This window comes from Prunus mume, linkage group LG7, assembly GCF_029339155.1.
Source record: "Prunus mume cultivar Tortuosa linkage group LG7, ASM2933915v1, whole genome shotgun sequence".
Lineage (NCBI taxonomy): Eukaryota > Viridiplantae > Streptophyta > Magnoliopsida > Rosales > Rosaceae > Prunus > Prunus mume.
Genome location: NC_142704.1, coordinates 16,175,768 through 16,192,249, shown reverse-complemented (window position 1 = coordinate 16,192,249; position 16,482 = coordinate 16,175,768). Strand labels below are relative to the sequence as shown.

General features: G+C 35.5%; 3 protein-coding genes across 9 annotated transcripts in view; 2 read left to right on the top strand and 1 right to left on the bottom strand.

Moving 5' to 3' along the window:
• The first annotated feature begins 8,082 nt into the window (after window positions 1-8,082).
• On the top strand, window positions 8,083-9,038 carry LOC103329031 (uncharacterized). The gene is made up of 2 exons (XM_089041958.1): window positions 8,083-8,121; window positions 8,619-9,038. The coding sequence occupies exons 1-2, from the start codon at window positions 8,083-8,085 to the stop codon at window positions 9,036-9,038; spliced, it is 459 nt and encodes a 152-aa protein (XP_088898084.1).
• Window positions 9,039-10,636: 1,598 nt separating this feature from the next.
• LOC148915599 (putative protein phosphatase 2C 55) lies at window positions 10,637-11,922 on the top strand. The gene has a single exon (XM_089041957.1). It carries the CDS (start codon window positions 10,637-10,639, stop codon window positions 11,747-11,749), a length of 1,113 nt encoding a protein of 370 aa, XP_088898083.1. The 3' UTR covers window positions 11,750-11,922.
• A 215-nt stretch (window positions 11,923-12,137) lies between these two features.
• The window catches only part of LOC103328882 (MraZ), a 31,414-nt gene continuing 27,069 nt past the window's right edge, over window positions 12,138-16,482 (bottom strand). For 5 of the 7 annotated variants that reach the window (XM_089041053.1, XM_089041050.1, XM_089041049.1 and 2 more), the window contains exons 18-23: window positions 14,955-15,143; window positions 14,589-14,866; window positions 13,972-14,179; window positions 13,646-13,885; window positions 13,108-13,193; window positions 12,138-12,649 (exon numbers count right to left, since the gene is read on the bottom strand). In XM_089041053.1, coding sequence (XP_088897179.1) covers window positions 12,490-12,649; window positions 13,108-13,193; window positions 13,646-13,885; window positions 13,972-14,179; window positions 14,589-14,866; window positions 14,955-15,143 — 1,161 coding nt within the window. In that variant the 3' untranslated portion in view covers window positions 12,138-12,489. Of the gene's footprint in view, window positions 12,650-13,107; window positions 13,194-13,645; window positions 13,886-13,971; window positions 14,180-14,588; window positions 14,867-14,954; window positions 15,144-16,482 lie in introns of those variants that run through there. The other 2 variants (XM_089041054.1, XR_016121880.1) reach the window with 2 other exon arrangements.

Sequence of the window (16,482 nt, the reverse complement as noted above, 5' to 3'; positions counted from 1 at the left end):
TTTCATTTATTTTTATATTACTCTATTTACTTAAGTTTACAATGTAAAAATGAGGTACCCCCCATTTGGTTCAAATAAAAATACTATAAAATCAAATTCCCACCAAATCAAAATATGAAAAATCGGTTCTAGTTCAACATGCGATTTGGACTAAAATTGAAGGCTTATTAAGTCAATAATCTCATAAAATTAGGTTTTTTTATTTGATATGTAGGGAATAAAAGCCACCAAAAATTATCTTGAAAAGATGATTATTCTGAAAAAGCATTTTTCATACTTAGCCAAAATTTTGATAAAACAATTTTGCATGTATGATATGAATGTATGAACAAACCTAAAGTCAATCTAGGTAAAGAGCCTTAGATGTTCAATTCACAAAGAGTTTTACAAGAATAACTTAACTCTTCTATATTGAAGAAATATATGCTTGAGTATCGGCTTCTTGCTTCAATGTTCCAAAAGTCTTCCAGTGTGTATAGTATTTTTGATCCATTTGAGAATACCTGCTCCTTACAACTTATCACACCTGAAATACATTAGATAAATAAGGAACAATTTGTTATCATCAAAATATGCACAATAATATTAAAGATCGTACAGCTAACAAAGTTAAATTTGGAAATGGCTTAGGACTAATTGTTTCTGTTTCCAAATTTGGTATGTCTGATTTCTGTTTTTGACCCTAACTTAAACTAAGGCTTCGTCATATAAGGTATGTCTGATTTTCGAAGCCCTAACTTAATCTTCTAATGCTACTCACTTGGAAGCACCCTTTTTAATAAGGTATCATGGGTTCAAACCTGAAACCACTACTCTACAAGTTAAGGCCTTTTTTCACTAGTCTAGACCTTGCTGGCCACTTTATTATTAACTTTTTAACCAAAGAAATCTTAAGCCAAATCATTCCACTAATGTAAATCTTCGTATGGTAAATTTTTCTTTGAATTTTAAAATTTTCAGTATTCTCAATTATTTATATTCCACAAATGAGAATAAAGTAATTGATTTTATGGCTGCCATCAGTGAACATATTAGTTTCGAAGCTTGGAATTTACATTGTTTATTAATTTATGTGGCACTCTGTCATTGTTAAACCTTCTTCTGTAACAAAGTTTATGTCTTCATTAAACTTTTAGAAAATAAATTTCAAGCACCGTGTACAATTTCTCGGATAATGAGATTGATTTTTGAGGTTGTCAAGATAGAATGAACATATTAGGTATTGAACTTGGCTGATATGTATAAATATGTATATTAGGTATTGAACTTGACCATGTTAAGAGCGGCCATATTTAAGCTAATTAGGTGTTCGGCACATAGTGTATTAGTTTAATCTAGACAGTCACGTGATTCATTGGAGTTGATTGTTCAGAATTTCTAGAGACAACATAGAAATTTTGAGGATATACCAATATGCTGCAATAATTATCACCTTAATTATTATATTATTATTAAAATTTTAATCTTTCCTCCATTTTTTTTTTTTTTTTTCAAAATCTTTCCTCCATTGGTAAACATTAAATGCGGAGCCTTTCTGGATCACTATATATACCCTGCTTGTTGGTGCATAAAATTCAGATTTTGCATAAAATTGACATTGTTTTCTTTGGATTCGCTATAGTTGGAGGTAAACTCTAGTCGGTCTTTGATTTACCAAAAACTAGTTAGAGAGTTAGCATCTCAAGTTAGATTTCTGGTAAATCAAGGATTCGATTAGAGCTTGATTCCATTGAAAAATTGTTTTTTCATGTCCAAAGGGCTAGTGTTGAAGATGAGCTCTAGTTGATTAGCGATAATATTGGAGCAATACGTCTCCTTTAGTTTCCTGGTAAATTGCTGATTCAATTAGAGCTCAGTTTTACATGAAGCTACAATTTAACCATGAAGAGATTTCCAGTACATAATTCATCTCTTTCCTTCACTATTTGATTTGATTTGAATTTTCTTATGGAAGGTTGCTCTTGTTGTAGGTGTTGCCTCTCATCTTCATATTGTCCAAATGAATCAACGATGCTATTTAATGGGCAGTTGTCCCATGGAAGGAATGACTTTGCTTGCATGCCATGTTGCGGCCATGGCAAAATCTGGATATTACAACCACCGTTTATTTTTTCTTGTAAATTGTGGCCATAAATTTAATGTTGCATATGCATAAAATATTTTGTTTACAATATTGAAGGAAAATCTATATTACATGGTGTACACCAATTTAAGCCTATGACAAGACGATGATGTCCCAACAACAATGGCGGATCCAGCAGAATTTTTATCCCAAGGTGTTAACATGTAAAAGTTATCAAAAAAAAATTTCGACGAAAAATAACTTAAAAAATTAAACAATACCACTATCATATCCTAAATTCATAGTAAAAAGACTTGTTTATGTATAAATATTAGAAAATCTTATAATAAAAAATCAACAAAGAACTATTAGAAAATCTTATATGAAGAAAATAGAAATAGTGTGACCTAATGTGAGAACTATTAGAAACTCTAATAAAAATATAAATAATGTGAGTCCAATATGAGATTTTGTTTCACATATTGAGTCTATTTTTGCTTCTTCAAGTCCGAATAATGCTACTTTTATAAATTCTAGAAATAAAATATTAAAGTTATTTATAGGATTATTTTCAAAATTAATTAAGTTGAAAACGATTTTACAAAAGAAGAAAAGAAAAAGAAAAAGTTGTGAATATATGTAAGAAAGGGTTAGCAACACACGTGGCACCACTTGTTTAATCACTACCACCTGATCCATTTTAGAGTTTTCCACTAAAGAGTACTTTTCCACTTAAGGGGTCCATTTGGTTTGTGGATTGAACTTCCCATGTCTAATCTCATGAGATAGGAATGGAGGAAGTTCATTCCCATGTTTGGGGACGCTAGGAAATAAGGACTAGGAAATACTATTTTCTATCATTCCCATGTTTGGTTTATGCATTATTAGGAATAAAAGTTGTTTAGTTTTCCAACAATACACTTAATTTTTTATTATTAAAAGTTATTAATATGAAGAGTCTTTTAAGGGTCAAAAGTGTAATTCAAAATTATAACAGGTGTAAGTTAGTCCGAAAAAAAAAACTGCAATAAATGCCTCCCAAGTGGGGGGGAAAAGTTTCCCAAAGTGAACCAAGGGTATGAAATTCCTCCATACATGAGAGGTACCCATGAGTCCAGAATTGCATTCCCAAGAGAGCACATGCCAAACATCGGAATGCAATTTGAAACCCATTCCGAAGCTCCTAATACCAAACGGGCCCTTAGGGTAAAAAATATTTTTGGTTGCTTGGGTTAGGCTCAAAGACAGCTGCATACGTACTGGGGAATTATTAAACCTTCACCCCAGTCATTATCAGAATCTCATTTCTCTCGCAATTAACATAACGTGGAGGATTAGAAAAGACGATTTAGGGTTTTTACTAAGTGGGAAAAGGGGGCTCAATTTTCGGTCAATTTTGATCTGATTTACGGTTTGTGCATCGATGTTATCTCTTTGGTTTCAATATGAAAAATGATGCCAACCCTGAAGTTTTCAGTTTGTCAATGTTTTCCTTCCATTTAATTGTCTTAACTAGAAGGAAGAAACATCCATGCAATTTCATTCAGATCCGAAGTCCAAGTAGCCAGGTGGCATATAATTCATTCTCTTTTCATGTGAGCATCATGTGGTCCGTAACCCACCCTCTGATCTATTATGGGTGTATAAATTCAAAGAGATTTGTATAAGAAAATTTATTGAATGTATCCCTTCTGATTTCGAAATATTTTCAGATTCTAAACAAAAATCTTGAAATATTTATCAAGATAGGCATCCCAACTTGCCAAAACTTAGGGCTTGGTTACAGCAGAAAGTGGTGGGATAGTAACCGCGTACGTACTCTTCAGGAACATGGTTCTCGAATCTGTTATTTGGGCACAAAAGCAATATGGCCATGTTATTGGAGACACCCAAAGTCGTTTTTTGTCCAACTGGATTAATAGAACTTTGAGGGACCTAAGAAGATGCACTGTGTGTTGACATTGTTTAAACGTAAAAGGAGGGACCAAATAAGCACAAGATGGAAATTATGTGGTTGCTGTTGTTCAAATTGAAACTTTAAAGCAACTTGTGGAGAAAGTTTCAAGATGGGAAGAAACTCAACTGAGATGTGGGAAATAACTCATGGAGCATTGTGGTACAAGTGCAGTGACTGACTTGTTCTATTGAAGTTACTGAATTAGAATCTCTAATAAGACAGTCTTCCCTTTTTTTGGGGTCATTGTATATACATAGACCCCTAATGTAACGACTAGGTGGATGAAATTATGATTGTTGATGATGACTAGGAAGATGCACTGATGTAGGAAAACAAACGGTTAAAAAGTACGTAGAAGATAGAGACAAGTTAGAAGAGATTGATCTGTTTGATACCAAATACATTGAGTCTCACTAACTCTTGGCATTGAACTCTTATACTACCATGGGCATTTCTCTTCGGAGCAAAGTGACCTCATTGTCATACTCGGGTAACAGGCTTTGTCTTCAGGCTTGCTTCTGAAAGTGATCTTTCCTCTGTTACCAAGCTGTTGCTCTCATTATGCCTCTTAATTATAGCACTTGTATTGTATATTGCTTTTGTCTGAAAAATCAGGTTTAATCGAAATACCAACTTCTCAGGTGAGGCCGCAAACCATTGGTCAAGCAAGCAGAGTTGGTGGGGTGTCACCGCCTTCCTCATTATCCTTGAATCTGATAGGAGGAGAGCGCAGGAACAGAAGAAGATCCAGCTGCTAAATTCTATCAAGACAGATACAGATCCACATGTACCTGAAGAAGTTCCTTTGACTGGGACACTCAGCTCATGATATTTCTGTGCTTTTCAGAATTGGCATTTGAGTTGTTGTATTCAGGTGTATCCGAAAGTATCAATGTAAAGGAAACAGTCTGGGGATTGAGCTATCAGCTGCTGTGTTCGGGGAACTCTGATCATACTTGTGTTAACTGCAAGTCTGCAACAGAAGTGAAGATACAAGTTAAGTTGAAGTGCAACTTTTATATAACATGTTTTCAGGCTTTCTATATTCTTAGTGGAAACGGAGAGTATCCCTTTAGGTGTTCTAGTTTTACCTTTAGGAAAGTAGCTTAGATAACAAATGTTTTCTTTTAAAATTCGGAAATGCAATAAATCTGTCGAAGTCATTTTCACACTCTAATTTTCTCCTCATGCTGCATGCACCCCCTCTTTTTTAATTTCTTTTCTATCTTGTGATTATTAGAATAATAAATTTGGCTTACACCCTTCAAATTCAATTTCCTTACCTAAAACCCTTCGCTTTTTGTTCCTATAAATAATGCCCAATTTGTATAAGTAAAAACCCATAACTAAGGATCCAACTCAGCAAGTTACCTAATTAAGCATAAAATCTGATTTATTGTACTTTTCAGATTCCAAAAATACCCCAAACTAAGTCATTATTGCATTTTGTATATTAATGTAGGAATCAATATGGAAACAGTTTTTAATTGGATTGTATATAATGACAGATGTTGAATTTGAAAAGATCTCCAAATGGTTGTAATAGATGTAGGAATTAATTTTGAAACATTTTAAAAAAATTTAACAATAAATTCAAATTTAGGTAATCGGTTTGTTTAATAAAATGTTTATGTTATTTTCTTTTTATGAATTATACATGACTAATAATCCACTTTATAATTATTTATGAATAAAACTGTACATACTAATTATGTTGAAAAAATAATGTACCTATTACTTGTTTGTTTTATGAAAAACATAATTTACCTAGTATGAAAAGTGTACATAATTATCTATTCCAAATAATGTACTTATACACATTTACAGGTATATTGTAAAATAATTTACCTGTGTGTAAATAATGCACCTATATTTTATATAAATTATTGTGTACCTATTTTTAATTATGAAAAATATACTCAATTACAAAGTAACTGACTTTGTTTTTTTTTTTTTTGGTAAATAATATACCTATATTTTATATGTATATATTTATATTATATTTTTCATAGGTACATTATTGGATATGTAATTTACAGATTTTTTTTTGGTTGTTGTAATTTTAAGGGGCGAGATGTGAGAGGGAATGACAACTAAAAGAAATGGGGTGATTGATATGTTATTAATAGGGAGTATATTAATTACAATTATGGCAGTTAATGAAATACTTGAAATAAATTATAAATAAAATATGAAGTTTGGTGGCAATGATGTAAAACATAAAAATACTACGACCTCTTATATCCTACTAGTCATTTAAATTTGAAATTGGGTTTTACACATAGATTTATAAAGTGATGGGTATATGTCTAGGAAATAGAAAATGTAGGGATCTATATTGGACAAGCCCTTATTAGAATTCCGAATCTACCGTCCAACTGATCAAGAGAGCTCTCTGTGACTGGCCTGGCCATTTTTCTTTTAGGTTACACTCATCTAGTCTTCTTCATACCGAAAATGCAAAAGCTTCTCTGTTTATATTTTAATTTTTTTATACAAGCGATATTGCTGGGAAGGGGAATTAAACTTAGGACCTCGAATGTAGGGATAAATGTTCTTAACTACTTTAGGGCTTCCGCTACAAGCCCTTTGTATCTGTTTTTTTTCTCTTCCCCCCAACAAAAAAAAAAATCTTTGACATTTGTATTTAAGTGGGTGGGTTTTAAGAGCATTTATCCCAGTAAACTTGGCTCACAAATTTGATGTTCCTAAGGTCCCATTTGGTGGGATGACGTAATTATCTCTATCCAAACCGGTCACAAGTGCCTTTAAACTCATCAAACAACAAATTGGATTTTAGTCATGTTTACCCTTTTAAATTTTTGTGTCTATTGGAGGCTAGGTTCCCCCATTGACTTGTTAACTATTAATGGTCTTGAGATCAACTCTCTTTTATGTAGACGTGCCATTATTAGCAGTTAAAAATCTTAAAAAACTTGAAAGATGTAATATACTTGCACTCCAAGTAATTGACTTAATCAAACAGACAATTGTGATTTTGGGTTGGGGACACCTCCCAAGAAAGTCCTTTCTTATGCCTCTGACTAGTGAGGACTTCACAATTTATCTAAATAAAATTGATAAATAAAGCAAAATACAAATGTTTGAAAATAAAACAAACAAGTTCAATCTTGAAATATAATACATAAAAGGAACTGCCAATTCTGAAAACCCCCCTCTTAATTCAGCGGTGTTTTACAATTTTACCACATTTTAATTAAAATTGCATGGTTTTACTTTTTACTTTAGCAAAGGGCAATTTCGGGGTTTACGAAAGTTTCATGCCTTTATATAGAATAGATAGAAGATATAGATAAGCATCAGGATGTCATTAACTATATGATTTCTAATGAATATCAATAACAACATGCAAAATAATAACCTTTATGTTATTAAAAAATATGAGTAATACTAGCTTACCACATTGTGTATCACATCTCTAATAGAGGTAGAAAATACATAATGTGATATACCTAATATTTTGCTAAAAATACATAATGTGATATACCTTTATGTTATAAATAAATAAATAAAAACCTTATATGAAATAGACTTTAGAAACACACCCTAAAGCCCATTTATAACATAACAAAAAGGCTTTTAATTTCTTTTAAATTACAAAACTGCCATTGATTTCTTAAAACAACTCAATCCCAAAACCTCATAAAAAAAGCCCAAAACACTCAATAGTATATCAAAGTAATTTAATAATCAAAATTAAATTCAATAGGGTCAGCTGTCATTTTTTGGGTTTGTTTATAGAAATTAAATGGTGTAGTTTTGGTGCTAAGAATGGGTATAACTAAAGGTGATTTTATTGGCACCCCATTATTTGCTCTTTACACCTCATACTAATTTTAAATATGAATAACCTATTTTACCATTATATACAATTATCGTTAAGGACAAAAAAATTTAAAATTTAAAATTAAATTACTCACTACACCCCACATATATTCCTGCAACCCTAGTTTGACTATTTTTTCTCAAACTATCATGTTCCTAAACCCTAAACCCAAAATTTATACGTTTATATTGGTGAAAAAATATCTTGTATTTATTCATGAAGGGTAAGATCGAAGTTAGAGAGGCTTCGAATGAGGTATGAGTTTATTTTTTGGCGTTTTGCAAGTTTAGTATTTCATAATGGTCATTGGTTGCATTCAAAGACATCGATCGAACGCGACAGTAAATTCGGTGGGATGCCACCGAAACATTGCACCATTTTCAGTTGGGTTTGACCGGTCATGAACTTAATATTCGGTGGAGATCCACCATAACATGGAATGTAGTTCAATTGTTCACTACCGAACTTTTACCTGCGTTTCAGTGGCATCCAATCGAAATTTATTTATTTTTTAGTAACTTATTGCCGACCACAAATTTAATGCAAGCTATTTTGATCTTACTCCCATTGAAGGAACAAAAAAAATGTGACACCCATACTGAAGGCAACAATGTGGGAACAGAATGTGTAATGGACTATAGTAATCAATTCAAAATTATTCGGTAATTATTTGTCTGAAATCCTTTTTAGTATCATTAACGTGGCATTAATTTTCAAATTTTATGTTTAAATAATATGATTTTTATGTGTAGATATTCAATGGTAAAGATGCATTACTTAGATGGACTCGTGCACAAGGAAAAATGAATAATATTTTCATTGTAATTAAAAGGTTTGATTATGGAGATGAAGGCAAGAGGAGACCTCATGTAATACTTGCTTGTGAGAGGAACAGTAACTATAAGTCTTGCAAGTATAATGAGACAACTGATATAAGGTCGGATGCAAATAATGATATGAAAAAATGTGCTAAGGACACTGGTACCAAGAAATGTGGATGCCCATTCTTGTTAAAAGGTGTTAATATTGGTGATGGGGATGATTGGAAGTTGGTGGTGGTTTGTGGAGTACACAATCATCCTATTTCAGAGTATCTTCAAGGTCATTCATTTGTGGGGCGACTTTCTGAAGAAGAGAATGCCTTGTTGGTGGACATGTCTAAGAGTTTGTGAACTCCAGAGATATTTTGATCATCATTAAAGATAGAGATGCAATGAATGTTTCAACTATGAAGACAATATACAATGCTAGGATTCGAAATATAACCAAAGAATTTGCTAGGAGAACCCAAATGCAACAATTGCTTACTAAGTTATCTGAACACAATTATATTGAGTGGCATAGGACATCTGGTGATATTGTAACTGACCTGTTTTGGACACACCCCATTAATATTGATATTTTGCGTGCATTTCCACATGTACTTATCATGGATTGCACCTATAAGACTAATAGATATCGTTTCCCACTATTGCAAATTGTTGGGGTGACATCTACTCGGCATGTACCTCAACATTACTATCTTGAGTAGCAGCTACATCTTCAACCTCTGCGTCAACATTACTATCATGAGTAGGAACTACATCTTCAACCTCTAAAGTATCCTCAAAGTGATCTTGGGGAGCCGCTCTCTGTCTCCTCGTTGAGGCCGTGGGACACTGTATATTAGGTCGGGGTGATGAAACCTCAGTAGTACCTCTGCGAGTCCTCTTCATATCTAAAAACAAACAATATTTAGTACACACTCAGTAATGTATTCGGTAGATGATCACTAAAAAACGGACATAATGGATTCAAAAGAACACATTCGGTGGAGTACCACCGAAAAACCAAAATACATTCGGTGGGAATCTCCTGAAAAATAGAAACAAATTCGGTGGACTACCACCGAAATAAGGTAACAATTTCGGTGGTAACCCACCGAAAGTAAAATCAATTTTAGTACAACTCAGGTTTAAATTCGGTGGACTACCACTGAAGCAATGTAACCACTAAAATCCAGTTTCGTAAAACCAGGTTTGAACTATACAACCCACAACGTTGAAATAAAAAATCAAAATCAGACTTTGGCTTTTCAAAAGTGAAATCAAACGTAGGCTTAATCAACACTTAGAAACGTAAATATAGAAATCAAAATTGAAATCAAACCTTGGCTCTTCGAAGGACTTGTGAAAACTTGACAGAGATGAGTTCGGGTTTGCAGAGATGGGTTGTGCAATGGGGTTTGGTGGTTTGCAGAGATGGGGGTTCGGTGGTGAGCAAAGATGGGTTCTGTGATGGCAAAGGGATGGGGTGTGCGGTGGAGGTTGTTGTAAATCGGGGTGTGTCTGCAAGAGAAGAGAATTTTCGATGGGGTGGGGCTTGATATCGATGGGGTGGGGTTTGATTTCAGATGGAGTGTGTCTGAAAGGGAAGGGGGTTTTCGGTGGGTGGTGTATGATATGGGATGGGATTTACACCGTGAGTTAGGAAATGGGGATCATGAGGGCAATTTAGGAAAAAAAAAAGGGATATAATGAGTAATTTGAAATTTTATTAAAATTTAGTGGGCGTAAAAAATTATGGAGTGTAAAGAGCAATTAACGGGTTCATATAGAATTTCCTATAACTAAATGTCTCTAATATTTTTCCGTATCCTATTGGGAAACTTGGCCGACAAGGACATGTCGAAATCTATAAATACGCATCGGTCTCCTAATCACTCTCATGTCTCTCTCTTGCTTTCACACTCTCTCTTGCTCTCACTCTCTTGCTCTCAGTATTGTCAAAGATGATGATCGCCGCCAACAAGCAGCCTGCGTTTGGTTTTGGGGCGATCAATAATTGCTGTGGCTGCTGTGGCTATGGCCGCGGCCCGTATCAAAAGAGGAAGTTGAATAGCCGTACTGATCGTCAACTTAATCTGATTTGTGGGTCGTGCTATTTACCCAAAGAGAACCAGGAAAAACCCCTGGGCGAAGACGCCCACTTCATCTGCCATGATGCCCAGACCATCGGAGTGGCGGACGGCGTCGGCGGCTGGGCCAGGAAAGGCGTCGACGCCGGCGAGTACGCTAGGGGACTCATGGACCACGCCAAGAAAACAGCCACGGACATAACCAGATCCTCCGCCGCCGCCGTCGATCCAAGAAAGGTGTTGAACGAAGCCTACGTGAACAATGCTGGAGTACAAGGGTCGTCGACGGCTTGCATCCTCAGCCTCGACAAGGAGCGTGGGACCCTACACGCCGTGAATGTCGGGGACAGCGGGTTCATGGTGTTCAGGGACAACATGTGTTTCTTCAAATCATCAACTCAGCAGCGGAGCTTTAACCGTCCGTATCAGTTGGGTAACTGCGTGGGCGGCGACTGTCCCGAGGCGGCGGAGGAGTTTGAGATTGAGGAATTGAGGCCGGGGGACATAATAGTACTTGGGACAGACGGGTTGCTGGACAACATTTTCGCGAGCGAGATTGAAGAGGTTATTGCGGCGCATGAAGTAAGCGGTCAGGATTGTGAGGAGTTGGCTTCGTACATAGCCAACCTTGCGCTGTATAACTCGTTGGACAAGTACAACGTTAGCCCCTTCCAAATGGAGGCACAGAAGGCTGGACGAGAGCACGTGGGAGGCAAGATCGACGATATCACTGTTGTCGTCGCACGTGTGTTGGCTTCTACTACCTTAAAAAATAAAAATAAAAATAAAAATATATACGCAAAAAGTTATCAATTGAAAGGAACACTGGAACCACCACTAGAGCCTACAGCTTACAGTTTCAGTTTCACATTGGTGAGACAGAAAGCTTTTGACGTTCCTCGTCAAAATGCGTTTCTACGATACACGTTTAGCTGCTTTCGCAACTCAGCGAACTTAGCTAAGCGCTTTCTAGAATGTGCAACCTAGAGATTACACAAAATAAGCGGGATAAAGAGAAGGTTTTTCATTGAAACCGAAACAAGATTTTCAATCATGAAGTTCAAAACGGATGAGTAGGAAGAAAAGAAAGCTACATTAACTAAAAGTGGTTCCCTATTCAACATATTTTATCCTCTCAAGATTTATAACACTAACATTGGTTGGGTACTAATTTAAAACGACCCCGAAGATTGGGTACTTCTATGTAGTTAACCCTTTTTTTGGTTTTTGTTTTGTTTTTTTGGTTTTTTCAGATTACAAACATTAGCTATTGATTTGTTCCAATGCAGAAGGCTCTGTAATTTGAATGCACAAGAGAAAATTACACTTGTACGTGTGTACATGCATGAGCTTTTGTGGATGAAGGCATGACACAGATAAAAAGACAGATCTATCCTTTATATATTAGAAATAATGAAAATGTTCGCATTACAATAATTTCTGGTGAAAAATGATTGAATCTAATCTCTATCTTCCTTACTGTGCTCTAAAGTTTTACAATCCACTTGCCTCTCTGAGTACAATGGAGGACAGCTGCACCTATAACCAATGCATGTATACGACTTTGAACATATTTACAAAAACATCCGCCACACCGATGCCAAAGCAAAACATAAAGGCAAAGCAGCCACTCCGGTGCCAAATCAGAACATAAAGGCCTCTTTCCTGACACAACAAGAGGACGAAAGCTTTAGAATCGTTGTCATTTATATTTCGTTTCCTTTTTCTTACGTTCCAGACTCGTGTGCCCAAAACGCATCCGGATCTGGGAAAAATAGAGAATGATCTTGGATTTCTAAATTTGCTATGTGCCAGTCCACAAACAGCGCCTGCATTAACTTGAATAGCAGAAGAATGGATGGTAAAAGCCACCACTTATCGTCATCCCTGAGAGCACGTACAGTTCAGAAGCATATAACGTGTACGAAAGATGCAATGTCACATGTACAGAATAATTTCATAATTAGTTTTAAGAGAGGATTAATTTCTTTTTAGCCCTTAATTAACAGCAACAAAAAGGAGAAGGATCCTTTTTCAGTAAATATAAAAGGGATTAGCCTTTTTTAAACATATTACAGAACAGCTTAATAACAAATACTGACAAGAGACTAAAATTCAAAAACCTAGAACCAAAAATAGTTCAATCAGCATGTACAGGTAAAGGTCACTCCAACACACTCTAAAGAACTCTACATTGGTTTGGCTCCCTGCAAAAACTGGTTTTCACCTCATGTTTGCCACTCTATGCATGTATTTTTACAGGCACATTAACATGACTAACAAGCAGCAGTTAGTTCCATCCAAAGAATCTTATTATTTGCTTCAAGGTAGAATGGAGGCCTCACCTTCTAGTGTTCCATGTATTTGACTTGTGAGGTGGCTGGAAAAATGAAAATCCATAATGTAAAATGCCGCACATGAAAGCGACCACCTGCAGAGTTCAAAATTAATTACATAACTCGACAGTAATAGTTGAGTGGGGAGATCTAGATGTCGAAACATTTGAGCTGCTTCAGGAGAGGATCCCAATTTTTCTTTTCAAGAAATTGGGACAGTTTGTGGGGCCCACCTTGCACTATAGTTCAAAGGTCCGAACCGTCTTATTTTTCGATGCTCAACACGTACACTCACAATTTTAGAATGAGTCACTACCCTACCCCCTCCACCACATACTAGTGCTAGAAAATAAGCATGGTGAGTAATGACCGCAAAAAGCATGGTGAGTTCAACCCAACTCCCCGCTTAGAGATTATTGGTTATGGGCAACTATGAACATAGAAATCGCTCTAAGTCTCATGCATATCCATAAGTTGTTCCTAACTTGTAATAGAAATTTCAAAAAGCAATTATGCTAAACCATATTTCAAGCGCTGTATAACTTACAATATTAGAAAGCGATGTAGCATTCCACAATGCATATACACGAGCAAGCGAAGCTCTTCTAAGTTCCTTACTGAATAAGGCATTCAATCCAGCAAGGAAGGGAGAGAGAAGGGATAAAGGAAGTATAAGCAAGACAGCAAGGAAAGCCCCAAGAGATATCCAATAGAATTCAAGTAACATAAGAATGGTGACAGAAAGATCTGCTAACAGCATGAAACTTATCAGCAGCAGCAAGGTGTCCTGAAACATACATTTATATTATATCTTGAATGACATCGGAATTGTGCCCATGTTAAATACAATAAAAAAAAATCTAATTTAACTACCTGACGACCAACAGGTCTTGTATTGTGCAGTAAGAGAGAGAGTGGAAAGAGGAAATCCCTTTTATAATCCAAAGATCTCAAGGTAGTATGATTTATAAGACCCCCATTAATTCCTCCAGTTATCCTTTTAACAGATAATGCATGGCCTACAAATGGCCAATTTTGCTGCATCTGCTTTGAACATTTTCTTGTGCACGCAGCATTGGACCTGATTTTAGATAAAGAATTAATAAATTAGTCGATAATCATTATGCTAAACAATACATGCAGGGTTCAGGAATCAATCACTTGTGCATTCTAAGGGTTCAAGCTGCTATATTTTCTAGCCCCAAAAGGATATCAGTGCAGTCAGACGTTTATGCCTACAACAATAACGAAAAAAGAAGGGAACAGAAAAGGAAAAAATAAAAAACTTCTCTGTTTTTATCCATGCCATGCAAGTCTTACAAGTTTGAAAACATTCTTAATTGGTTGTAGAAACACTATGTTAAAATGGATAAATGGATAAGCCCATCACACTTGTTTTGAAGCATGCAAAAATTGGAGGTCCAGGGTGTGTATGAACAATCAACGGATGCTCTTAAAAAAGAAATGTAAGTGCAAATAATCAAAGTTACCTTGGTAGCTCGTTATCCCCCATATCAGACTGGTGCAGACTTTGAAGTGGATAATCCCCAACCACTACCAATATTCCCAGCTGATAATAACCAGAGGCTGTTGCTTGAAACCACCCAAGCTCAACTCTAACTCCATGAAACACAAGTTGAGGGTTTGCATGGCTATTTATCCAATTAATCACAGGAATTAGGTGAGAACGGATAGATCCATGCCTCACCATCCTCAACTGAGCATTCAAACCAGCAACCAAATGATTCCAAACAGTTTCTGGGACATGCTGAGAATAGAACGACATGATTTACATTGGATATGTATAACAAAATAATAATCAGTAGGTTACTTAAGTATCACGTGAAACTACAGACCTGGCCAAGGAGGTTGGTCAACAACGTATCATTGTGAAGATTATAAGGTGACATATAGCTGCCATCACCACCAAAAATTATGCACATGGGGAACCTCTTCTGTATGATTGATACCATATCCAGACGCTTCTCATCACCACCAAGGAAAAAATCAATATATGCCAACATTAAGTCTGGTGTTGCTCCAACCTGCATCAATTTCAATTATGAAGATGAGACAGAGAAGAAAATTAACGTATCATTCAATACCCGTGAAGAACTCAACATAAATGAATTACTAGAAACTATTATTTTTTGGTAAGTAAAATTTACGTCAAGAAAAGGATACTATGGTATGCAGTAAGTGTCCAAAGTACCCAAAACAGGAAAAATTGAAAAAAAAAACAAAAAACCCTAAACCTTCCAAAGGAAATTTGACAAAGTAGAAAAGGAAATGCAACCCTCTCATCCATTCAAAAAGAGACCTTGACAGCAACAGTTCATTGATTCAATGTTTGTTTTTACACCGTAAAACGTTCATCTCTTTTCCTCCCCTCTTCCAAACAATCTACATAACAAAAGAGGCATAACCTTTCAAACCTCCTACTTCAGTATTCCACCAGCCCACCCAGTCCAACGAGAAAGCAATTACAGACTAAGGCATAGCCATGTGAACTCCAAACATTTTCTGTTCAACAATTGCGGCCTATGAGGTTTGAACTCAAAACCTCCAGCAAAGTGGAGATTAATGCCACTCAATGTGTTCAGAGGTGAATGCACCTAATGCGAGGCATTTTGGGTCTTGCAAGATGAGATGTAAGCCTTGCGGCATAAGACTTTCAAATTATTATTATTTTTTTTAAACTTCTACACAATAATATATATGAAGGAAAAAAAACATATTAATAGTCATTCATAAAACATATGATATTTAAGATCATCCAACTTAAATAAGAATCCCAACAATGATAATGATCATCCAATAAGATCATTAACAAAAACATAAAAGCAGCTCCAAAAGAGAAAATACACTTATCTATCCAAATCCTCATCAACAAGACCTCATTCAAGCTAATATCACTATCATCTTTATCTAAGGAATCAACGTGGGATGGTAATTGTCCATTATCAGGATGCAGAATGCTTCTTTTTTCCACATTGCTTTTTATTTTTTAAGTTACCCCTTCCAAATGGTATCGTTTTGGTGTCGGAAATTTTTTTTTTTTCATTTATAAAGCCCAAAAGGCTTATGCCTTTCAGTACTTTTGTGAAACAATGGAGCTTCTGGGTTGTTTCCATTGCACCTTGCTATGAGGCGTGCCCACTCCTTCGAAAACATTGATGCCACTAGACCAAACAGTCATTGGCAACTGAATTTTAATAATTATTTTTGTGGTAGCCTAACACAACAGTACTTGCTCCGTTGTTCACTACCAAGGATATCATTTATGTGGCTTGGTAATCATGCTGGGTTAATAACAACACTTTATGACATGTAAACTGTGTTATAATCACCTGTTAACCTTTTCTATTTGGCCAGAATAATAAC

Bases quoted from the DNA above. Each gene is read 5' to 3' on its own strand.
- LOC103329031 (XM_089041958.1), top strand. From the start codon at position 8,083: ATGAAGGGTAAGATCGAAGTTAGAGAGGCTTCGAATGAG. The intron at 8,122-8,618 runs GTATGAGTTTAT...TTTTATGTGTAG, and splicing joins TTAGAGAGGCTTCGAATGAG to ATATTCAATGGTAAAGATGC.
- LOC148915599 (XM_089041957.1), top strand. From the start codon at position 10,637: ATGATGATCGCCGCCAACAAGCAGCCTGCGTTTGGTTTTGGGGCGATC.